Source organism: Rhododendron vialii, chromosome 7a, assembly GCF_030253575.1.
Source record: "Rhododendron vialii isolate Sample 1 chromosome 7a, ASM3025357v1".
Classification (NCBI taxonomy): Eukaryota; Viridiplantae; Streptophyta; class Magnoliopsida; order Ericales; family Ericaceae; genus Rhododendron; species Rhododendron vialii.
Window position 1 is genome coordinate 16,413,180 of NC_080563.1, and position 24,914 is coordinate 16,438,093.

The 24,914-nt window shown below is 38.4% G+C and overlaps 2 protein-coding genes across 8 annotated transcripts; one reads left to right on the plus strand and one right to left on the minus strand.

Moving 5' to 3' along the window:
- Positions 1 to 1,146: 1,146 nt before the first annotated feature.
- LOC131333787 (UV-B-induced protein At3g17800, chloroplastic) lies at positions 1,147 to 6,761 on the minus strand. Its single transcript, XM_058368536.1, has 3 exons — positions 6,463 to 6,761; positions 4,471 to 4,757; positions 1,147 to 2,237 (listed from the first exon to the last, which is right to left on the minus strand). The coding sequence occupies exons 1-3, from the start codon at positions 6,592 to 6,594 to the stop codon at positions 1,427 to 1,429; spliced, it is 1,230 nt and encodes a 409-aa protein (XP_058224519.1). The 5' UTR covers positions 6,595 to 6,761; the 3' UTR covers positions 1,147 to 1,426.
- Positions 6,762 to 12,651: 5,890 nt separating this feature from the next.
- LOC131333788 (bZIP transcription factor 16-like) lies at positions 12,652 to 24,025 on the plus strand. Of its 7 annotated transcripts, none has more exons than XM_058368538.1 (13): positions 12,652 to 12,958; positions 13,422 to 13,535; positions 13,638 to 13,694; positions 13,790 to 13,864; positions 16,022 to 16,111; positions 16,223 to 16,282; positions 16,378 to 16,547; positions 17,817 to 17,871; positions 20,717 to 20,741; positions 20,833 to 21,122; positions 22,598 to 22,675; positions 22,771 to 22,896; positions 23,519 to 24,025. In XM_058368538.1, exons 2-13 carry the CDS (start codon positions 13,464 to 13,466, stop codon positions 23,597 to 23,599), a joined length of 1,179 nt encoding a protein of 392 aa, XP_058224521.1. In that variant the 5' UTR covers positions 12,652 to 12,958; positions 13,422 to 13,463; the 3' UTR covers positions 23,600 to 24,025. The 7 variants fall into 7 exon arrangements, with proteins under 7 accessions (XP_058224521.1, XP_058224525.1, XP_058224527.1 ...); XM_058368542.1 differs by having other exon boundaries at positions 20,839 to 21,122; XM_058368544.1 differs by having other exon boundaries at positions 12,662 to 12,958; positions 13,445 to 13,535; positions 13,644 to 13,694.
- Positions 24,026 to 24,914: the final 889 nt, after the last annotated feature.

Below are 24,914 nucleotides of genomic sequence, written 5' to 3' on the forward strand. Positions count from 1 at the left end.
CATGACAATATGTGGGGCTCCGATGAATCTGGTTCACTCCTTTCTGGACTGTGGTTGGGTTGAGAGAGGCTCCAGCTTCCACTTAGCCTGCACAAGAAAGCATGACTAAAAGACCACACCGGAGGATCTTCGAAATAACCCTCTGGTGCAAGGATAAGTACACTGCATAGAGATGAAAACCAAAGACTAGGGTTTGGGTATAGAAAAGAATGTACCTCTCTAGGGTTGCTATCAATGGATATTTATAGAGCTCTCCTTAGCTTGGCCTCCAAAACGGTACATGTGTTTGTCACGTGTCGACTGACATCACTACATCGTCATATAGGGTTTTGTAACCGCTAAGGGGGTGAGTTGGCCCCTCACGTGCCGTGCATAACCGCTCGGATGACGTCAAAGTTGTCAATACAGCTAAGGCGGTTGTTCCCATGTGGGTGAGCTGGCAACATGGTCCCGATGTTCGTTCAAGGCCGAACGTCATGTCTGACTGTCAAAGGGTCGGCGTGCTTAGTTGATGATTCGTCCTGACTTCAACGGAGCTTTCACCGAATACCGGTTCGGCCTATCCTATTTGCCGAGCCGGACAATCATCAAGGTTCGGCCCCACATGAGTCGTCTACATAGGGTTCAATGGATTGCTCTACGTAAACGCGAACCGTTATTTCGGCTTGCTACACAATAGTTAGAATAAAGTAGGCTCTATGACTTAGTTTCAACCAATAAAAAGATGAGTAATATTCACATAGTACTTTTTAGGTGGGTACAAAATATGACTAGAATTCAATGAACCACGTGTCGAATATTCGACACGCTGGTAAAGATGCATGCTTTGTGCTCTAAGAGTTTTCCAGATTAGTACTCCTATATCTTAAACCCACTTAGGCTGGGCGGGAAACCGAGCTAAAAGAAAGAAAAGAAAAAAAAAAAAAAAAGATGGGAAAAACTGAAGAAGAAGCTCATTGAGGTGCAGCTGAAAGTGATCATCGCCCTGTTGCTTATTAAGGAGAGAACAAGGAGTGAAAGCGGGAGGAAAGTCGCCAAATGGACAGGTGTTACTGTTAATAGCTATCATATTATGAAATCATGAGGGAAATGGAATTTCAACAAGTGTATGATGAAACAGAGTAACTCACTCAACCTATTGATGGCTTTGTGAAGTCAACGTAGAGTACTCATTTTTTTTAATCAGATGTTTAGGCTAGCTCGCGAACCTCAACTAATTTTGATACCGCGAAATTATCAACCGAGCAAACTCTCCAATGGCCCCCAAGGTTTGGAATGTTTGACCTCATTCACATTCCCCTCAACATTCCTCCCGTCCAAACTAGCCCTATTTACATTCAGTAATTATCAAATAACAGGTTTTTTTTAACAAGCAATACAATCCACAAAGCTGAAAGAACATCAAATCTCGTGACTAACGCTTGGCCTAGCTTTTAAGAAAGTGGCATTTGGATTCGACATAGCTTTCAGCATCCCAAAGAAACGATCCAAATGCAACAGCCTCCAAAACCAGCATCGTCAGCCCAGAGAAAGTAATAGCAATGACTTCGTCATTAGATGTATCAAGTGAGCCGTCTGTAGAAATCCTGATATCCGGCCTTCCAAACAAGGCCTGAGTCTGCTTCTCGATCAAAGAAATCGCTTCCTTGGATCTTACAGTTGCGTATCTCTGGAGTGTCTCCGCATCTAAATACATCACATAGGATCTCAGCCTGTATCCCTTACCCTCATCAGAGGAAGTGGGGTCCCCTCCATCACCATCGTCCGGTAGAATACGTATCAATGAATCAGGGTCCCACAGCCGAATTCCGGGTTTTGGATCCTCAAACTTAATCTGCTCTTGTTCGAAACCCTTAGGTAGGGTGTTCATCGATCTCTCGAGTTGAAACCTCTGATCGACCCGCTTCAAGAAATAACCGTACATGATAGAAGCAGCGTATAATTTTCCAAGTTTGATTTTACTGATCTGGACAATGGAATCTAGTGGTCCCACAAAGCGCTCCCCGAGAACAATGGATAGGTGGCTCTGTATCATCTCGAATGCTTCTGGGGAATGGACGGACTCCAGTTTCAGTTCTTGGTTTGGCCAGAAGTCCACCCTGCTGGTAGGGTCTGAGGTAGCTAATACCTTTGGGATCATTGCAATTTCTTTGTCTACGAATTTCTCTACAACCAAACAGTACATTATCTCCTCCAATATCTTCTGTCTTTCCTTCTCTTTGACTTCAGCTATTCTCCTGAAATCATCATCCTTTTGTAAGATCTATCAGTTTGTAATCACCGGCTATTGAATCCGTAAGCACGGGAATGGCACACCATGCAGGACAGCAGATAAGAGCAGACCTGTTTTTATGAAATTTTATGCTGAAGCTAAATGGGATAGAGTTTCCATGCAAAATTAATAGTTTTAAAAAGGAACATTGAAAAGCAGGTATCTTGACAGAAAATCTATTGCCAATCGTGACATTTCACTTTGTTTCTCGAATAAGTATGTTTCCAATCCCAACATACTATGATAGTACCAAACTCCTAATAAGGGTAAATTTCTAGATGAAGCCGTTGGCCACTTCAAGTCAACCATCCAGCTACATATCTTTCCCTGTATGTTTATTTGACGTGAATCAGTCAAACCATTTTGAAAAGCATAAGAATAACCTGAATAAGCACCAGTAAGAATTCATTCATTTAGACAGGTTTTGAGACTGTTCAACTAGAGCTGAAGAGTTGAAACATAGGGCAAAGATATAAATTGGATATGTTAAACAGATCCCTTCATTAGGTAGCAGACAGAGAAAAATGCAGTTTGGACACCAGAATTTTAATATTCCAGATTAATGTTAAGAAGCAGCAAAATAAGTTTTTCAAGGTGCGGGTAATCTTTTAACTAAGGACAAGTTATTTACTTTTATTTTCACAAAATATAAGGTTCAACAACGGTCCGAGAATAATAGTAGGATTAGTAACCCGAACAAAAATGCTACATGGCTTAGTTGGAATGCAGTTTGCCATCGTGAGTGAAAAATCTAAGAAAGATGATTCTAGAGAGGGGGTAAAGAAAAAGCCAACAAATGCTTGACTATCGTTATGAAAGATGAACCAGATAACTTACAGCCCCATAAATTTCAGAGGAACCTCTTCATACACACTTGTTTTATCTTATAATCTAACTTCACTAATACACACTTGTTTTATCTTATAATCTAACTTCACTCCTCAAATCTACGTTCTCATATTCTCTTAGACATTTAATATTTTCTTTTTGTTCTCAACCTTCAGTCTAATAGTATGAGGCAACTTGAGAGTTAAGATGACAATTGTGAGATATTTGGTTCCAAATGGGTATTGAATAACTCATTATCTCGGTAAATTTTTTATATGAGTGTTAGTATGGAACTCCCGTTCTATCATGTTTATGTTTAAGACTAAAAATAAGAAAGGTACTTATTGAATCCATACTAATCTAGTAAAGTTACTACTTCGACAGTTTTCTCCCAATCCAATGTTTCTGCATCACTTGGCTTCTTTTCAATATCCCAGAAGTTATCTTGACAGATGACTCCTCTAAAGGAGCTTACATCTGAACCTCTCTGTTGTATTCTGCTGATTTTACAACTCAAGACTAAGTCTATGTTATTTTCAAGAAACAATGCAGAATCTCACTTTCATAACCTCATTCCTTTATGTTTTTTGTACTCCTAATTTTGCACTCTACCCAGTTTGTACCATACCTGTATAGTTTGCTTCACAAACGAAGAAAGGAATTACAAGCCTGAAAACCATTGGACTAAAAGAAGCATAGGGAAACCACCTTTCAGAAGTTAGAATTTGATGTATTATCAATGTTCTAAAAGTCGCTAGGCGCTAGGTGCAGTAACCTTCGAGCGATTAATCGGTGCATATTTATTAGTAATCAGCAATTAATCATTAGTCAGACCTAATCGGATAGGCCCCGTCAGCGGGTAATTGCCGATTTATTCCTTGTTTTAAAACACTGTGTATGCTAACAAATACCATAGAGATGGGCAACTGATCCAACATTTCCAAAAAGCAGGAATCATGTCACAGAAAGTGTTTGCATCAGTTCCACCATTCTTAAACTAAATCACTCGTTTCAGGATATTGTGAGCAGCCTATAGCTTAAACTTTGTACAATCTACCCATGATAAACTTTACTTTGAACCCAAAAGTAACAGAAACTTATGAAGCATCACTATCAATTGTAATTAACAGGGCAGGCATAATCCTACTTAGGAAGTCAGAATGTCAGAGACCAGGAAACCATAAAACCGAATGCAATCAAAATCTGTTGGTCTGATATCATTTCTGGTTTTAAAGCTCTAATAGTAATATCAAAACATTTGAACCACAACTAAGTGCTGGGGTTTTTGCAAAGACAAATGCTTCAGGGGCCATACAATAGGAGGGGTATTGGGTGCGATCATGTGTGTGTAAGGATATCAAACGACTTACTTGTAGAGGAGGAGATCTTGCTGTGATGAAGGTTGCATTTCTTCTCTCTGGGCATCTCTTTCAGCTTGAAGGTTCTCAAGCTGCTGATCAATGGCTGCAGGGAGAAGATGTGGATGGGATTGCAGTATCTGTGCTAACAGCTGGCCAACTGGAGAATCAAACTGAACAGGAGCAACCGGTGCCAAATCACCACTTGAACTACTCGATGCTCTCACTACTAAGGATCTTGACTGGGACTTATAATCCAATCCAGTTCCTAGCTTAGTAATGGAATGGGAAGGAGAGCTCTACAAAGTAAATGACATAGTGAGAACACAGGAAGGCGACATCTGAAAAGGTAGACCCCAAAGAGTAATATGCTTTCAAAGCCTCAAAAAAGGAAAAAAAAAGAAAAAGAACAAACAAAACAAAAGCAAATACAGCCAGGAGTCAGAAGTAGTAAGCAGTGTAGGATTCTCTGCACAACATGCTCGGTTATCATAATGGGCAGATGGATACAGAGCAGATACTTTTGTCTGTTAATCAATACTCCCTCCGTCCATTTTTAAGTGTCCTAGTTTGACTTTCACGCAGTTTTAGGAGTCAAACATAATTGTACCTCCAAAATATTACTTTCCATACTTACCCTTTATGGAGACATCATCATTACACTTTTACTTATCAACTTTTCAAAAGGGAATCTACTTTTAGGTGCAAATTAGAAAATATACCAATTTTTACCCATTAACTTTACAGTAGGACACTTATTTAGGAACAACCCAAAATGGAATACAGAACACTTAAAAAGGGACGGAGGGAGTAATAATCAACAAAAGCAGATACAACCCACCCAACCACAAGGAAAAACCCTAATCTGGACCACTCAAACATTCTTCAGAAACCTAAACAACAATGCCCCTTAACCTAAAAATCAATCTACTTCAAAAGAACACCTACAGATCTATTCAAATTAACAATATATTGGAATTTAAAGAAATATAAGAACTCCATTCTGAACAAGAAATGTGATGGGCAACCATTAATAAGGTTATTGGGTAGATTAAAAATTATTACATCATATATTAGTTTTTGTAGACATGGATGAGATGCTTGCTCATCAAAACATCACAAACTAAAGAGTTGAGTGAAAGCACAAAAGAGAAAATGATGAGTTTATAGGGCGATTAACAATCCTTGCCAGAATATTACTAGTGGCTCTAGGAGATAGTTGCCGCTGTAACGCCATATTAATATGTTAAGAGCTTAGTGACATAATCCTTCAGTTTGGCCTTCACTCACACTCTCAATCCTTGTTTTTGAGAATTTTAATACTTTAGGACGTTCTTGAAAGACGCTTTCATGCTCGCGTTCACACATTATGTGACTTAGGTTAAGAGTATCCCAATATCCAATCATTTTACCTATGCCTCCAATATAAGAACCACATCTATTTGTATGGAGGAGGGCTACCCACACTTCTTATGTGTCTCAAATCAATTGTTAAATTCATGGTACCCTTCATGGACATGTTGATTATTGGAGACACCCAGTGGCATATAAATGTAAATATCTTTTTGAAACAATTTTATGCATACTTCAAGGTGCAAGACTTGACACGCTGCTGAGTTCCTTCTTTCTTTATGTGTAAATAAACAAACTTAACTATAGGCAAAACTCAAATGTCATCGAAAATATTAGAGTTCTGAATTTCCATAGATCATAAAACAGATCTTTTTACGGTGGCTAGTGCTGGTGTGTGTGTGTGTGTGTGTGTGTGTGTGTGTGTTTTACGGGCCGAAAACATCTCGAATCCAATATCATTAGGCCTTTTGGCTTTCATTTCCATTCTCACAGAAACGTTCAACAACGTGCACGCATAATAATAGTTTTAAAATTAAAAGCTTACTCTGATGAAACCAGAAGAATTACGTGGGAATTCAAGCAATACGAGCACATATAATATCTATTCGTGTATCACGTAGTATCTGGTATGCGAGGAAGTAGAAATCTTACTCTGAAGAATCCAGAAGAAAGACAGAACTTGGAATCGGAGAACGAGTTTGAATGCTTGAATTCCGGCGACTTGAAGCCGCAAGGAGACGGCAGAGCCACCAGTACGTCGGCTACGACTGCGGAAATTCGCATATCTCTTCAGGAAATCTCAGGTGCCGTTAGGGTTTCGATGGAAAGGGAGAGCAGAGGTTAACGGGAAAGTGGAATACCGGTGGTTGAAACAGAGAACAACGGGGTGAATTTTTTATTCGTGATTTCTGATCTTTTTCCACGGCGGTCACTGACGTGGCGCTCTTCAGACAGTTCGATTTTTAACGGCAACGGTTCCTGTGATCTGCCGAACAGTTCATTTACAATGCTATGTAAAAAAAAATTTAGGAATATTTAAATATTCATCTTCTTTCTTTATCCATGTTATGTAAGAATTCATCCCGTCTTTTTTTTCATGCTTATATTTTCATCCTTTTAATGTATAAATTATTTTTCTTACCCTTTTCATTATGATATACATATATTATATTATATTGCTTTCCTAATTTAGTTTGATCGGATTAGATTGTTTTTTTAATTTAGTGGGATTGAATTGAATTATTTTCCTAATTCAATGGGATTTGGTAAATTTCAATATGTTTGATTACTTTCTTTCTTTTTTTATCATTGAATGTATTTGAGAAATCAATATTTTTAGGAATATAACATGATAAGTTAATCACATCTTTGTATTTTTTCTTCATTCTTCGAGTTAGCCAACCAGACAACAAAAAATCATATTTTCCATTGATCTTATTACACGGAACATGGCTAAATTACCATTAAAAATATATATAACATGACATACTCAAACCGTTACATGATTAAATTACCATGACATTATATAGTTAAATTACCATGACGATTACAACGTGGACATGATAAATATCCCATGATTCGAACAAATATTTTATGGTAAATGGTTCAAATAATTTATTGTGAAATGAAAATAACAGAGAAGCGTATTTCATGGTAAATGATACAAATAATTTACCATGAAAACTAAAACCCGAAAAAAAATCAACCATGTGTTGACAGAGCTGGTTGGTGATGGGATGGTGGATTTGTTAGGCGGCGCTAACGATGGTCTCAATCAAGATAGATCAGATTTCATGATGGCTTACCTGTGCCAATTGGCGACGATTTGGTTGAAGGCGATGATGAGGTTGATAAGCAATGGTGGGCCGGATGATTGGACGGTCACAATTGCAAAGAACGCCATTTTGGAATTTCGATTTCGGTGGCAGTGGAAATTGGGACGTTCTGGGATTTAAATAGGGGTTGGATGAGCCGAACGGCAGCGACAGAGTGAAGGACGTCGGATGACAAGTGGATCGCCGCCCACTTGAGGACGTCGGAGGACTAGTGAATGGCGGCGACTGTTTATGGAGAACGAGTGGAGGACTTTGGAGGAGGGAGAGAGAGAGAGATGCTTACTTATATATAATCCCACCAGAATTTTTGGGATCCAAAGTTTTAGGGATTGAACGGAAATCATGGGATGGGATGAGAAAGATTATGTTTTGGTCTCATTTTTTGGTGATATATATATATATATATATATATATATATATATATATATATATATCACAAAACTTCAGGTAAGAGTGCCCTTACCTTGTTAAGGTAAAAACTTCCCCTTTCTCGATCGAATTTCGATGATACGAGCCACTCAATATCTTTAGAACGTGATTTTAAGGGTACTCGCGAGAAGTAGACAAAAAAACTGATCGGGAAGGGCTTTCATCCGAGCTGTTTTTGTTTATTTTTTATCGAACGGTTCAAATAAAAATTGCTTGGATGAAGCCCTTCTCGGTCTTTTTTTTTGTTAATTTTTCCCGAGTACCTTTAAAATCACGTTTTGAACACATTGAGCGGCTCAGATCATCAAAATTCGATCAGAAAATGAGAGAAAATGGGAGGTCCGCAACTTAATACGATAATGGTGCTCTTACCTGAAGGGGACTGATATATATATTGAGCTGCTCGAATCATCGAAATTCAATCGAAAAATGGAGGTCCGCATTTTATTATGAGGTGGTCCTTACGGACCATAAGAAAATCCGAGACCCAATTGAGTATACAACGCAAACAATAATTCTATGCCCCATCCAAGTATTTTAGTTTTGATAGTGGGTGGAGAGAGAAATATGACAATGATTAGTGAGATGAGTAATGAGTAGACAGAGATAGAAAGAGAAATGAAAGTAATAATCGGAGAAATAGGGTAATGATTGAAGAGAAAAATATGATAATGATTGAAGAGAGAAATATGGTAATGATTAGAAAACAAAATTAAAAAGAGAAACGAACAAAACCGTAATTACTAGAATACAATAGATAGATCAGAAATGTCACGCCCTCGATTTTCAACATAAATAAATATTCCATTTCAATAAAAAGGTCATCGCATATCATTAGTAATATCCCAAAAGAGTCCTCACCTGTTTAATTTTACAAACAAGTCCTCAATTCTAAGGAGAAACAACATTGGCACTCCGGCCCAAATAAACTTAAAACAAGTACGATAAGTTGTTAAGTTACAAATTGTTTAGTCAAAAGAAATTTTTTGAATGAATAGTTACAAACCCATCTTTATCAAAAGAAAGTCATTTACAAAGATGATTAAGTAGCTCAATACAAATAGCTTCCAAAAAGTCTTTCGCTTTCAAGCATACAATGTATGCGAGCTATTAACCAGCATTTGAACCTAAAAAGAAAGATTAGGTTGAGCTACAAGCCCAGTAGAAAAATCTTTGCCAATTCTGTGTGCAAACATGAAGACGAGTGCAGAGAGATGAAGACATAAAGGTATAACTCAATCGATAGATAGGAATCATTTCAAAGGGATGCCAATCATTCATAACTACCATTTTAAGACTTACCACTATCACCAATTAACCACATTGTTTATAAGACTCGAGCAACTCTACGGTTCGACACGACCCTCTATCACTAATCTCCACTATCGGTACTTCCACCCCTTGCGTTACCGTATAGCACTACAAGAGTTACCGTATTACCACCCCTAGCGTTACGGTGTGCACCAATATCTAGGATCTCCGTATTACCACCCCTTGCGTTACGAGACCATCTAAGTCTTCGTATTATCACCCTTTGCGTTACGAGACTTTCTAAATCGACCACTGACCCCGACAACTATTTCCTCACTCAATATACAAGTTAAAGCTTTTCAAAATCCACATTCATTCATGAAGTATGTCACGACAAGCCAACAATATCACAATATGTCACAAACGTTCACAAACAATCATTCATTCGCAAGTTGCATCTTATTGGCATTTTAACCAAGTAATCTATTATTTATTCCTTACTAACGGAAGGCCAACGAGTCAAAAATAGCATCTACTAATCATAGAAAGTCATAATGACAAAACAAGGATCATAGGAGTAGCCAATGGACGTTGGGAGACCGACACACCCTCACTCTAACAGTCATAACTTTTTGTGTACTTATAGTTTTTAGGTGATTTTGGTGGCAATGAAAAGCTAACTTCAAGACCTTCGAATCGATATAAAGTTTGCATGAATCCGACATCGGACAAAAAATTATAGCCGTTTGAAGTTGGGCTGAAACCCAAAAGACGAGCAGAAATTCCAGAGAAGGGAGGGATCGATCCCCTCATCACCAGGGATCGATCCCTGGGCTTGCTGGACCAGAAATGAAAGGGGGGATCGATCGCTACACGATTTGGGCGATTTTCTGCAGATTTCTGACAGCTTTCAAATGAACCAAGGGAGATAATCAATGACCGATTCTTGCATCAAATCAACATACAAACACATAAAAGAGGTAAAGAAATCCCTATCTCGCGACGATAACCAAGATCTACGAGATTTGAACGAGCCCTAGCCTCTTTGAACTTTAAAGCTCCGCTTCAAGCTTGACCCAAGAATTTTCGAGCTCAAGAACGCGATTGGAAAGTCGAAGGGAGGTTAATCTCTGAGATTCTTGAGGTCTTGAAAGAGTTTTGAGTAAGAGGGGAAGAGAGAGAGATACACGGCGAGAGAGAGAGAGGACGATGTGTGTGTGTGTGTGTGTGTGTGTGAGAGAGAGAGAGAGAGAGAGAGAGAGAGAGAGAGAGAGAGAGAGAGAGAGATAATTATCTCCTACACACACTCCTATATATACTTATATATCTTTAAATCACACACACACACCCTCAAGTTTCTATTCTCTCACTTCAATCCTCGATTCAAATAACCACCAAATAAAATCCTATTTTCCCAATTAGGCATTTTATAAGCATTTCAATAATTAAAAAGTATCCAGGTCTCTACAAGAAAGGAAGGGGAGTTTTTAGGTTCAGAAAATATGTTTGCATAATAATTGTGCACAGATCGCGATGTGAGATTCACTACGGGTTCTACATAAACGATCCAGGCCGTTAAATGACCTTAATCCGATACGTAAAGGTCCTCGATTCAATCATTTAACTTTTAAAGATTCTCATGATCCATTTGATTAGCAAGAAAAATATAATGGAAAGTGAAAATGAGAGAAAGTGAAGTAAAAGAAAAGAGGAAGAAGATATATTTTTCTTTCTCGCATCCGTTTGATTAAGATGAAAGTTTTGCAAGAAAATACAGAAGTTAGAGTAATAGATATTCATTCTTGCAAGAAAATAATTTTTTCCTGAACTTTTTTGTGAGAAAAAATAAAGCGCGTGCTTCCTAGTTTTAGAGGGTTATACGGAAAAGTTTATTTTCTATCACTTTCTAAGACATTCTTGCTAAGTAAACACCAAATTTTTTTTTTCTTTTTCTTGCACTTTTTACTATTATCTCGCTAATCAAACGGACCCAAAACTAAATGAAAAGTTAGATAATTAGATCAAACATTTATAAGTATCAGATTAAGCTGATTTTTGGCTGCAGTTTTCAAAAAAATATTATACATATAGTGAGCCCAACATTACGATCTGTGCACAATTGCTGTGGAAGTAGTCACCAGAAAGGATAATGGTACATATCAGTGCACAAATCCGTTCAAAAAAATGACCAGAGCTGTTCATTTTGATTAAAATACATTATATATGATCCTTAAAAAAATAAGCTTAATCCGGTATCGGTAAGGATGTTTGCGAAATATCAAACTTTACTTTAGAATTCAGGCCTAAATTATGGGACAAAATTGGACGTTTCGTAGAGCCTTAACCGATACTAGATTGACTTTATTTTTTGTAGAAACCGTAAACAAAGTATTATAAATAAAATGAGCAGTTCCGATAAATTTTTAAGACCCAAAATGGGCCGAAAAGGATATGTGTATGCTCTGTACAGATTTCATACTAAGCTAGTAATTTTTTAAAGGGATTCTTAAAAAATTATTTTTAACAAATTGAACGGCTTCGATTATTTGTGTGAAATTTCGAAGTGGCCTTGATAAGATAGTTACATTGGGTATACACCAAATGATGTATGCATAGTTTTAGTAATGTGCAAACCAATGAGTACCAATGGTGCACAGATAGTGTATGAGCCCACACAAATAATTAAAGCTGTTCAATAATTTTTTGAGGAACCTTGTGAGAAATTAGCTTAATTAGATATCCCTAAGTGCACAGACAGTGTGTGAGCCCACACAAATAATCCAAGCTATTGAATAATTTTACAATAATTTTTCGAGGAACCTTGTGAAAAATTAGATCAATTGGATATCTCTCAGTGCTTGATCCCATTTTTTTTTTTCATTTAGAATTTAAAATTTTAACTTCTGAATGAAAAAGAAATTTTTTCTAAAAAACGTCTGAACTTTTCACGGATTCTTAAAATAACACCTGAAATTTTGAAAATATCAAAATTATTAATAGAAAATTAGGGTATCACAATTTTTTTTTCCTCAAAGAAGGAAAAATATGACTCCCAGTCTACGGAACCGAGATCTTCTGCGTTAAAAATCCTTGTGCAGGTACCGAGAGATTTTTCGACCGTTCAATCTCGAGCCTTGAAAAAAAAACTCACACAACCCAACTGAAAATTCCTCGGCACAAAGGTGGCACAGATGATCTCGCGTCCGGTCTGAGTCGTTTTCAGACTCATAGACTCATAGTCATAGACTGGTCCGAATATTTCGGCCCAACTCGATTTATATTGGTGCATACGTAGCTATTCGCCCAAGCGTATAACAGCCGTTGGATCATACAATTGTCCATCCAGTCATCGAAATCAGCCAGCAAAGCTCAAACGCACCATCGCGGAAGAGAGAGACAGAGAGACAACGCAGCAGATTTGGGTTTTCTTTTTTGTCTCCTGCTTTCTGCAAATCCTCTAAACAGTGATTATCGTCGATCACTGTTCACATACCCTCAATCAAACTCTGATAATCGATCCCTCTTTACCCTCACTTTCTCCCTGAATCACCGCATTTTAGATTTCCTCCTCAAATTTGCCCTAGAATTTGTTGGCTGATTGATAGGCACTGAGTTGACTTGCTCGAGTTGCGGTATGTTTCACTCATCAAGCTCAATTCTATATGCTTGCTATGTCGATTTCCTTTTTGTCCTTTTAGGGTTTTGAATATCAATTGTTTTTTATTATTTTGATAATAGATTATTTTCCTCTTTTTAAATTTGGGACAATCTGATGTAAATGTTGAATTTTTCGGAGCTTGTTAGCTCCATTAAATGTTGCACATATAAGGAGCACCACGCACCTAAAAGTTGAATTTTATGATTCTATTCAAGCAATTCTGTATAAATTGTTATTAACAGACTAGGCCGTGATTTTACCTAAAAATAATTGCTTATCTGACAATATATCCAAAATTACATGAATGGTTGAAGCTATCTTTCTCTGTTTACCATTATGCATCTTTGATAGTTTTTTCCCTGATAAATAGAGCTGGTAGGTATGAGTGTAAAGTTTTAATTCAAAGGCATCGTTGTAATTTTATTTACGTATTGAAGGATGGTTTTGGGGAATTCTTGAGGTGTTGGTGCAGTTGATTCATGGGTAGTAGTGAGATGGACAAACCTGCAAAGGAGGCAAAGGAGCCGAAGACACCTACCCCTACCCCACAGGTATACTCCTCTCCTTCGTTTTTTACTTTTCGTTTTTTACAAGCATACGGAGGGTGTTTTAGAAATCTCGTGTAAGGTCTGTTGTTCTTTGGTGTTGTTCAGGAGCAGTCTTCATCTACACCCACTGGCACGCCGACTCCAGACTGGTCTGGTTTTCAGGTTCTTACATCAAACATGTTCAATTTGGTCCTTTTCTTTTCACTGAAAGAGTTTTGTTAGTGTTAGTTATTTGGTAGAGATTGTGTTTGTAACAGGCATATTCTCCAATGCCTCCACATGGGTACTTGGCATCGAGCCCTCAAGCTCACCCCTACATGTGGGGAGTTCAGGTATGTATCTTTTATTATCAATGAAATTGTTCTTTTTAATTATGTTTACTTTGTATTTGTTTGATATCCTTAGCGTAGAGACTTTGTTTAAGGAAAGGGAGAGTTTTGAGATTACTTTAAGCAGTTGTGTGAATTACCAAGCCAAACCAAACCAAACCAAGCCTTGTGTCCCAATCAATTAGGGTTGGCTACATGAATCCTATTTTTCCTTTGAGCTCTGTCCAGGGCTACCTGTTCATTGTAAGCCCAAATCTTTCCGCATCACGGCATCCAAAGTCAATTTAGGTCTTCCTCTTCCCCTAGCCCTACTATCCACTACTGTCATGTCACTCTTTTAGATAGTTGTGTGACACTTATGGTATGTCACTATCATTTCAAGAGCCATGCTGAGCTCTACGTTGGCTTGTGAATTGATCTTCATGTAGTCAAGAAAGTGCTCAAGTAGTCTGGTAATGCTTGGTAAAGTTTGTTTGTCATCCTAACCTAGTTTCCACTTGGCCTGGTCTTGCATTCATTGTGCACAAGACTTGAAAGGTCTTAATTCCAGAGGTAACTTGCACGATGGCCTGTGCTATTGGCCTATATCATTGCTGCCTTCCTGTCATATCGTCTAGAACCTGTTGTTATACCGGAGCCTTTGTGCACTAGGCTCAACCTTTTTGGTTCAAAGATCTTGTCTTCAAGCACATCAGTATTTGTGTTTTTGGGTACTTTGAGGTTATAGCAATGTACATGACTATGTTACGCTCCTGTTTTTTACAAGCTGAGCTCAGCTTGTTTTGTAGTTTGGGATAGCTACAAATGTCACTTTGAGCTTGATATTTTTGTTGGTAAGCACGCTTGGATGAGTTTGTAGTTTGCACCCTTGTTCACTTGACAGCTCTAAAGTTTTTCTTATCTGATGATTCTGATCCATACATCTGATATTGGATGGAAATGAGAACAGCCTGCTGGTAGTTTCGAAATGCCATTACTCGTGCAGTCGTGTGTCATGTGGTTGCTTATGGATTAGCCCTTGGTGTTGACTGATAGATGTTCAATATGAGCACAATAACTACAGTACATGGGACAGCATTGAATCATGCTGCTTAATATTGATTTTGTTGGGCTAGCTGATACGGTAAAGTCTCATACAACCAGCAGAGATAATGTATGGAACAGTTTGAAAAATCGTTGACTTCATGAAAGTGATAGTGGTTAGAGATTGTTGTGAAGTGTTATTTTGATTTTTGGAGCAAATCTGTGAACTTAGCTGATAGGGTAAAGTCTCGTACCACCAGCATAGATAATGGATGGAACAGTTTGAAAAATCATTCAAACTGCAGCTCCTTGTGAATTAAATAAGAACCTTTGTTTTGGAGAAATATTTTGTTGACAATACCTTGAGCTTTCATCTTTTCACAGTATTGTATTCAAACTGAGATAATTAGGAGAGGGGAGCACCGAAGATTATAACGAGGCTTTAGAAGTTGTGCACGATGGCCATGATTTTATAATTGTTGGTGGACAGGAGAAGGACTTTAATTGCATGGCCTAAGCTGAGGACATGTCTCTTCGTGAAAATGAAGCTCTCATATGAAACTTAGAAAAGGAAAAAAAAGGGCTCACTCACAAAAAGCTTTCTTTTTGTGCGAAATTACAATGATGGACATATATAGTTTTTAATCCACAAAATGTATCTATTTTGATCTTAGCATAATATGACATAAAAGCATAGAAAGTTTGACAGGTTAAGACATTATTGAACACATGCCATGATGCTATCGCTACATGCCTTAAGATTTGGTGAATCCTTCTAATATAAACCACTTTAAGTGCATAGGTGTCACTGTTTAGGCTTAACTTATCAATTGTAGCATTCAACTGGTGTTTACTGGCGGAACCAGTGGACTGCAAACTAGAACTGAACATTCTCTAAAGTTATTCATCACCTGATTAAGTACTAATTAAGTCAAGTTGAATTGGAGATCCAAATAGGGAATGTCCATTTCATAGATTCTTTTGGTTGGAATGACCATACTTTTTATTGAAATGTAAGTACGAAGAATGCTGCTTTAAGTGCCTGATTGAGGTGCATAGCTTTAGTGAATAGTTATTCTTTCCTTTCGCTTGTTGATCGTCTTCTTCTAAGTAGCTTAATTTTTTGTCTATGTGCAGCACATCATGCCACCCTATGGTACACCACCTCATCCGTATGTTGCTATGTATCCTCATGGTGGTATTTATGCTCATCCGTCTATGCCTCCGGTGATTCTTGCTGATTATCTTTTTCTTTGTGTGTGTGTGTATGTGTGATCGAATCGTACCCTTGTTGTCTTGCTGTCATTAACTCTCACACCATGTTTCAAACTCGAACAGGGATCTTATCCTTTTAGTCCTTTTGCTATGCCTTCCCCTAATGGCATCGCTGAAGCTTCTGTGAGTTATTTGAACCACTTACTCAATTCCTTGTACATAGAATATGTTGCTGACACATCGACTTCATTTAGTATGACATGTAAATTGGTTTGTAGGGCAATACGCCTAGCAGCATGGAAGCAGATGGGAAGTTGCCTGAGGGGAAGGAAAAACTACCGATCAAAAGATCTAAGGGAAGTTTGGGCAGTCTTAATATGATTACAGGAAAAAATAATGAACCTGGTAAAACCTCAGGAGCATCTGCTAATGGAGTCTCTTCCAAAAGGTAATATGTTCATGTCTGGTTGATAAATTGTGTGGCTATAAACAGTTTTCAATAGCTATTCCATGTCTTATGTGTGCTGTCAGTATGCAATGAGAACAGGATTCGAGTTTCTCAATTCTGAACTTGTCGTTAGAATCGAGCAATGGGCAGGCAGATGAATTTGGTATAGAAAGGTTACAATGGAAATGATGCATCACGTGGAGGGGTGAGAAGGGGAAGAAAGTGTCTCTGGCTACAACTGTTGTACTAGGCCACAATCTTAAACTTTAAACACTCTCAAATCCTCATTAATCAAGTCCAACGGTTACAGCATATTTGAAAAGGAATTCTTTCGGCCCGAATGAAATAAGCTTGAAGAAGAGAAACTAGATTATAACAAAATTTTTGTTATACATTTTGAAAATTGTTAATTAAAACTCCAATTGACATATACATTTTGTAGCTAAAAGGAAGCATTTGTTAATAGTTAGTAAGAAGTACATTTTGTAGTGGTCACCTTGTGAGATAAACAGAGGCATTTAATTATTGATCATAAGTAGTATAGTATGTAGTAAGTGCCAAAATGAAAGGGGTGTACAAAGTACATAGCAAGTGTTAGAGCTTGTCCCACATTGGTTAAATATAACCTCCAAACCTAGTATATGAGCCTGGACGGCCTATCCACTCATTGCCAATTGGTTTTGAGTCGGATGCTTTAACAGCTAGCATACAAATTACATTGCTCTATCCCTCAGCAGTCAGCAACATCAAAAAGTTTCCATGCTATGGAGAAAACCCCATGCAAAACTATTCCGGTGGTTCTCCTTACAAACTGATTATTTATGATATAGGAACCCCAGAAAAAAACTCTTTACCCTGGAACTCAAGGCTACAATCTTCTTATTTCTTTTAACCTGAATGTGCCAATTAAACCATAGAGATCCATCAGCTAGGTTTTGTTTCTGCTAGGGCATTTTCCCCCTCCTGGAGATTAGCTATTAACTTGCGGTTTGGACTTGGCATCAACTGTGTTCTTCCCAAACAGCAGCTTATCATTTTCCCCTTCATTATTATGTCAATTTGCAGAGTTGTTGAAAATTGTCTGCAAGATTCATCTTCTCAGCATGTTATATTTACTGATTCTATTTATTGGGTTGTGTTTGCGTTGCGGCTTAAATAGCCCCTGCTGCCTTTTTGCTTCATGATACTTGCAGCCTATTGTAGTAACTGTCACTGACTTCTTCTGGTATCAGTCTCATGGTACTCATATAACTGATGTTGGGTATGTAGTGCTGAAAGTGCAAGTGAAGGTTCAAGTGAAGGAAGTGATGCAAGTTCTCAAAATGTAGGTACTATTAACACAGTTTGTTGAAAATTGTTGGATTGATTTGGTTAGACAGCTATTTCTTAGACATCCATTTTCTGCATGGAACTGCAGTTTTATGGATACTCTCATTTTTATCGCATTTGTCTTATTTGTTGAAGTTTAAATTTTGCAGCATTTGTGATGCTATCTTTAAGTATGCCCACATCTTGATTTACATCCTTTTTACTTGTATTCGGTATCCCATGATTGCTTCAAGTACAAGAGATTTTGGCACGGTTTGCTCACGTGGAGGGCTGGTCCACTGTCTTCTGCTTACCCTTGTGTTGGTTCTGGTTTATGGAAATCACTTGTTAGGTTGGGTTGTGGTCATAGATTAGGATGTTGTCATGTCCTACTAGTCAAATATTCTATACCTACTAGTCAAATATTCTATACCTTCATAATCAACTAATAGCTGCTGATTATTTGTCTCCAATGGATAAAGTGGCTGCATATGTTTGTTCAGCCATGACGTAATTCTTTTGTATGTAAAAGTGCAAGAACAAATTTGTGTCACAAGTTATTCTTCTACATAACATAAAAAAAATTAACACAATGTTTTATGTAGAAAGAGCATCGTAGCTTTGTTCCAAGGAGTAAGGGTTTCAAACTGAACTCCGCTAACCTATTTAGGGCTGCACCCCCACTGCCAATCAACTTTGGCACCAGTCTGCTGATGGGATACACCAGTCCATTCGGAAACTGAGAATATTTTCAATCTCCCTCAAATTTTTACGAGGATGGAAATGGAGCACAAATATACCTGCATACTCTGTAACTGTGACTGGATGAGTTATCTGCCAAATCCTCTCTTTAAGCAGTGAACAATCTTCATAAGAAGTTTAGATGAAATCAGAGGCACTCCGAGGTTTTTAACAGGTTAGGTACCCACCTGGATATGGAGAGCAGAAGTTAAGTCCCTCTTCAAACCATTGTCTAGCCCTGAGAAGAATATAGCACTCCTCTACAAACTAGGTTTAAACAACAAAAAAAATGAAATTCTTCTAGAGCTTCCTTAACAATTGAAAGAGACTGTGAATCAGCTCCACGAATGAACTGGTCATTTACGTTGAAAGGGTGAAATTCCAATTCCTCGTCATATGTTTCAAAGTTGTGGTACCAGAAAAAGCTTATACCCTAGAGGCCTAGACCCTAGTGAATTATGTCTTGGAATGCTCGTTCCGAAATATGGTACACCACTACACCTACACATTCCAAAACAGTGAGTTTAGTAATCCAGAGCGATTCCAAAGTTTTTTCCTTCAGAAATTAGCGAGGAGTGGAGCTTTAGCAAGATCATCACAAGAAAAATTGGTTATAGGGCTTCTAGAACTGTCTTATGCATGTGTATTTAGACACAATTCTGTATTTTGTTGGAAAATCTGCAATGAAAATAATGAAATAAGTAGATTCTTAGATAATCTACAGAGGCCTACCTGCACCATACCCCTATTCGGGCATGTAGTGTACCGCGTTCCTGAACCCGTTCCTCGTACCAGAACGGTATGCGTCCCACGTAACATAGTTCAAACTGGAAAACAACCCTTGCATGACCACTGTATTGAGATAAAGTTTGTGAAAGTAGAACATGGGTGTAAACATGAGGACAAATTTGTGGTGGTTATACTTTTCGAGTTATCTATTCTTCACTATGTATTGCATTGTTTGGGAGCTGATCACAAAACAAAATGGACATTGTAAGGGTGAGTGTTTTAATTAATAAAATTGCACTAATTGGAAGACCAAACTCGACGTTTAACCCTGTGATTTGTGTCATATATGGATAACAAACACAAATTCATTTATCATCATAAACATGCCCTGCCATGTGCGTCCTCTGTATGCTTGACCTATTTTTCTCATGTAGATGGCATCGATATTATTTAGCTTTCAGACTTGGATGCTTTTCGTGTTGTTGCACGAGTTGTGGAATACTCTTCTTTGGCAGAGGCTGTAATACTTACAGGGCTGTTTTTGGGAAGTATCCGTGTGGCATAAATATCCCCTCACGGGGAAAATAGGGTTCTGTTACTTATGAACACGTCAATTTTAGTACTTCAGATATTTATCTATTATTTTGGTGGTTGATGCTTCCGAAAGTCTTTCTTTAAATACATGTTAGTATTACCTACTATATTATGCAAGGTCCACGCCTTATATATGTGTTAGTCTGTGCTAGATCACCTATTGTCCCAAGAGATTAAGTTGTTAGGGATATGGGCCTAGCATTCTATGTCTGGCGATTCTCCTTTACATGCAACCTAGCTTGCACATGGAAATGCAATCTTCCCCAGCTATAGGAAGCCAAATACAATCAGAGAAGTAGATTCAATGACAACAAATGATTGGGCAAAGTTTTGTATCCAAAATCGTGCAAAAACCATAACTTTGATGCCCATGTAAATCACTTTGTTACTTTGACTCTTCTAAATACTTGGAAGACCCGTGTCAGGCATTTGCTTTTTGGGTTAGGGTATAGGATATTTGTCCAACGTGAGTGGCTGGCTGTCCATCCTACAAACATGCTTAATATTTTTGAGTTAAATGTATAAGTGCACATAAAACTTTCATATCATGCATGCGATGTGCTCTTGTACCTTGTAAACACAAATTTATCCTTGAAAGTAAGATAAGTATGTCGATAAATACAATTATCTCGCCTTGCCCACATGTCTTCTGATACACGAATTATTCTAACTCGACATTTCGACAATGGTCACAAAAATTTATTTGAAGCAATTGAGGACTATGTACCACGTCATTTTACTTTCAATAGTGTTGTGTGATCTCACTTTCATGTCTTCTTTTTTTTGATGTTGAACAGGACTCACAAACGAAGCCTTCGGAAGGTTTGATTCTAAGAATGTGCCCTCTGAATGAAGTCACTAATTTTGCATATTTCCATAGTTGTATGATATTTTTTGCAATGCTTTTTTACAGCTGAAGCATGTCGAAATGGTGTAGCTACGCGTGGTTCTCAGAATGGAGGACCAACTACACTTCCAACCATGGTTAATCAATCAATGGCAATTATGCCAATGCCAGCTGTAGGTGCTCCAGGTGGTGTCCCTGGTCCCACCACAAACTTAAATATTGGTATGGATTACTGGGGTACTGCAACTCCTCCTACCCTCCCTGCACTGCATGGGAAGGCAACTCCTGCTCCAGTTGCAGGGGGGATGGTCACTGCTGGATCTCGTGACAGCCTTCAATCACAGCTGTGGCTACAGGTCTCCCCTCAGTCCCTCCTTGTATTCTCTTTCTGTCCATGATTTTAACTTCTCATCTAATTCACTAGCTTTATTCTCATGGTTGTGCTTGCTAAATTAATTCTTTTCAAAGTTGCAAATGGTATTGCCTTTTTGACCAGCTTCGGTGATCACATCATGTTTGGTAAGGTCATAAGAAGTAGGATTATGTTCCTCTCCACGTCTCCTTTATGGGTGGTGTAATGCCCCAAGTAAACCACTGGCCCAATAACTTGATTTTGATCCACAAGCTACACCACATGGCCAAAAGCTTACAAGGTTTGTTATATGCCCAAGATCATCCATGTAGAGTCGTAGACTTCCAATGTGAGACGGGGTGTTACAGTTGCTGGGTTTTCCCACTGTGGATTAGGGTGCTTATACACGTGCATGACGGTACAAAGAATGCCCAGTTATTGATGACAGAGACGTTTAATGATAGGCACTTGATAACTCCATTGATGCTCAGATTAATCTGTTGCAAACCTCACACATCAAGGCATAGAGGAGGGGGTTTCCGGAAGGAGTTCAATCTCTTCAATCTCGTGGCGTGAGATATCTATGATGAGTGATTGATGGGGATGGCAGGATCAATCATAATATATGTTACAAGTCAGGTTTGACTTGCCTAGTTTTGTAGAATTCTATGGGCATGCCTCCAACAATTTTCATTTGAGTAGTGATGTTTGCATATTGGGGATGTTTGAATCTTTACATTATGTTGCCCTGTAATATTCTACCTTTGTTGAGGCTGGTTTTCCTTGCATGTTCAGTTGAGCAATGGTACTTTTGAGTTTCTCCTTTCTAATGGGTGACTGAACCCTTACTTGTTACTTGTTAGTATGAAGTTCTCCAAGAAAAGAAGCTTAGAGCATCCACACCCGTGAAGCCAAATTTACCATTGCCATTCCCATTTTTGGTAATGAATAGTGCTATTTGCCAAACAATGACAAGGGTGCTTCACCCATGTTTCGCTATTGCCATGTGCTCCCCGCGCCCCCCCTCCACCACACCCACCCCTCCCCCCCCCCCCACCAATTCATTGTATTTTGCCAAATTTGAGAGGGAAATGGGTTTGCCAAAAATCTTGCCATATTAGGAAAATGGCTGAAAATCTTTCCATATATAGGCAGCTGCGCAGTTGCTCGAATATCTATAATATTAGGACACTCCAGATGATATGACCTATTACCCTTGGAGAATTATAATGATTTGGTTGGTCAGAACCACTGAGTTCAAATATTAAGATACACCATGTTGATGATTAATGGAATTTTCTTCGCGTTCAAAAAAAGATACCCCACGTTGAACGGTAATGATTGTGTTGTGCTATATGCGTTTCATTCTAGGTTCTCTCTCTCTCTCTCTCTCTCTCTCTCTCTCTCTCTCTCTCTCTCTCTCTCTCTCTGTGCTGTAAGTAGAATTGTACTTTTTATACCTTGTGTTTTCAAGTTCAGGATGAAAGAGAACTTAAAAAACAGAGAAGGAAGCAGTCCAACAGAGAATCTGCTCGTCGATCCAGGTTACGAAAACAGGTAATGACAATGTATTCCTTTTTGTGTATGATATTAGCTACTTTCATCCTTGACTCCATGATTCTATGGTGTTCATATTTATGCTTCTGAGTCAGGCGGAATGTGACGAGTTAGCTCAGCGTGCTGAAGCTTTGAATGAAGAAAATGCCTCACTTAGGTCAGAATTGAGTCGCATCAGGAATGAGTATGATCAGCTTCTCGCACAGAATGCTTCTCTGAAGGTGATTTTGGTATTTTATTTTTTTGCACGGTCTGTTTCTATTCCTAGAGGAGCATCATGCTTAGTCTTGTAGCGAGGATCATCTGCATGCTTGACAACACAGTTTTTAGTGATGCCAGTAAAACAGAATTGCCACTTTCAGTTCTAGGGAATAATTGCCTCTATTTGTTTTGAGCCTACAAATAGCTACCTATATTTGGTTTGGGCCTAGAAATATTTCGCTACTTTGGTTGGGCTTCCTGGAATTTCCTGCTGCTGCTTATTGCAGAACTCGAGATTGTTTTGGTGAATAATGTGTGTAAAGTCTTATTGATTATAGTGAGGAAAGCATTTGAGAGACATTTGACTGCCTTAGGTATTGGATGGGATGACTCATCTCAGTTACCTGGGGCAAGCAAGATTTCTGTTTATACTAGATTCCAAAATTTGAAGACATGGGTTTTCTTTCCTACCCAAAACCCCAGAAACCGTACTTTCTGGAAGTGAACCAAAACCCCTTTGTATTTTGACTTCCGTTCGCAGTTGGTGAAGAGAACAATTTACATCTAAAATGTTTATACCACAGTGCCCAAGCTTCCTTTAGTCCGAGTTACATGATTCATAAGATCTGATTTTTGTTGCAGGAGAGACTTGGGGAAGAAGTTCCTGGGCAAGAAGATGACCAACCTGTTGGGAACGACACGCAACAGACTGGGCAAACATAACTTAAGCAGAGTGGTCAATGAGGATCCCTGCTGCCGCACTGCGGAGTGATTTGTAGGGAATTATGCTAACCAATTAGTAACAGGATGACCGTAATTTACATAGTTAATGTAGTTTAAGATAATGTAAACCCTGACCTTTTTAGTCTCAGGATCTACTCATCTAATTGTATCCGTCTCCTAGGGCCGGCCATTGTTTAAGGTCGAAAGTCCTACGTGCATGTCGAGTCTAAAGTCTGTCATTTGTCTCGGGATTATGTATTAAGTTAGGGTTGATGGTTATGTGTACACCGGGAGAGTCAATAAACCTTGAATTTGTTATACTTCCTGTGAATTTAGTTGTCTCTGTATACGGTTTGTGTGTTGGTGATGATGGCGTATTGAATATTGCAGTTCGAAATATCTTATTCAAAGTTCTTGTACGAGAAACTTTCAAATTTGTGCACATTGTATTACCTGCAATTTTGATGCATATTGGTAAATTGAAGGGAAAACTTCACTTACGCCCCTGGCGGATGGACTCCCGATCTTTATTTATTGACGCATAAGTTTGTGCACGTATATTAAACAAGTTCATCCCCCTATGCGCCTGTAAAGAATGATTTCAAACTATCCATTAGAGTGAAATCATCAATTAATTATGGGGACGAACCGGATGTAAATATGAGAACTCTGGGAACGCTTCAAATTGGCAACCAAAAAAATTGCACATTGGAAAATATGAAGAATCAAACCGGCAATGACAAAAATTCAATTTGCTTCTCTCGCTAGAATAATTATGACAGTGACAGAGAGATGGAGGGATAGAGGAGGTAGTGGAGTTGAGTTTCATTAGTCAAGCCGTCGATATTAACACTCCACTTTTATTCATGAATAGGTGACCCACCCACGTAAAAAGAGATGATGATTTACAGTGATCGACATGAAAGTGGTACTGGAACCTAGGCATTGCATGGCCCCCACATTGACAAATTGGTCTAAAGTCCGAAAGAAGAGGTCTCAAAGTAGATTTAGTCCAGCTTAAGTTTCAGCGATGTGTAAAGTCCATTAATGAAAATATTTTAGAGTTAAAGGTCCGTGAAAAGACCAAATTGCCTTTAATGAGACAAGGGCCTTGTTTGGCTAACACAAAAAATGTCTTTTTTAATTTAAATGATCTTAAATGAGACAAGGGCCTTGCTTGGCTAACACAAAATATGTCTTTTTTCGTGTTTTTCGATCTTGTTGCACTTTCATAGGGTACCCTAGGATTTTAGGTACTTTCATAGGGTACCCTAAGGTTTTAGGCACTTTTATAGGGTTTTAGGGTTCATTTTCC

Excerpts from the sequence above, each read along its gene's own strand:
- LOC131333787 (XM_058368536.1), bottom strand. The coding sequence starts at position 6,594 with ATGCGAATTTCCGCAGTCGTAGCCGACGTACTGGTGGCTCTGCCGTCT. Across the intron at positions 4,758-6,462 it reads TTTCTTCTGGATTCTTCAGA|AGCTCTCCTTCCCATTCCAT; the intron begins GTAAGATTTCTA and ends TTTACTTTGTAG. Across the intron at positions 2,238-4,470 it reads CAAGATCTCCTCCTCTACAA|GAGAATAGCTGAAGTCAAAG; the intron begins GTAAGTCGTTTG and ends TGATGATTTCAG.
- LOC131333788 (XM_058368538.1), top strand. The coding sequence starts at position 13,464 with ATGGGTAGTAGTGAGATGGACAAACCTGCAAAGGAGGCAAAGGAGCCG. Across the intron at positions 13,865-16,021 it reads CCTACATGTGGGGAGTTCAG|CACATCATGCCACCCTATGG; the intron begins GTATGTATCTTT and ends GTCTATGTGCAG. Across the intron at positions 16,283-16,377 it reads ATGGCATCGCTGAAGCTTCT|GGCAATACGCCTAGCAGCAT; the intron begins GTGAGTTATTTG and ends ATTGGTTTGTAG.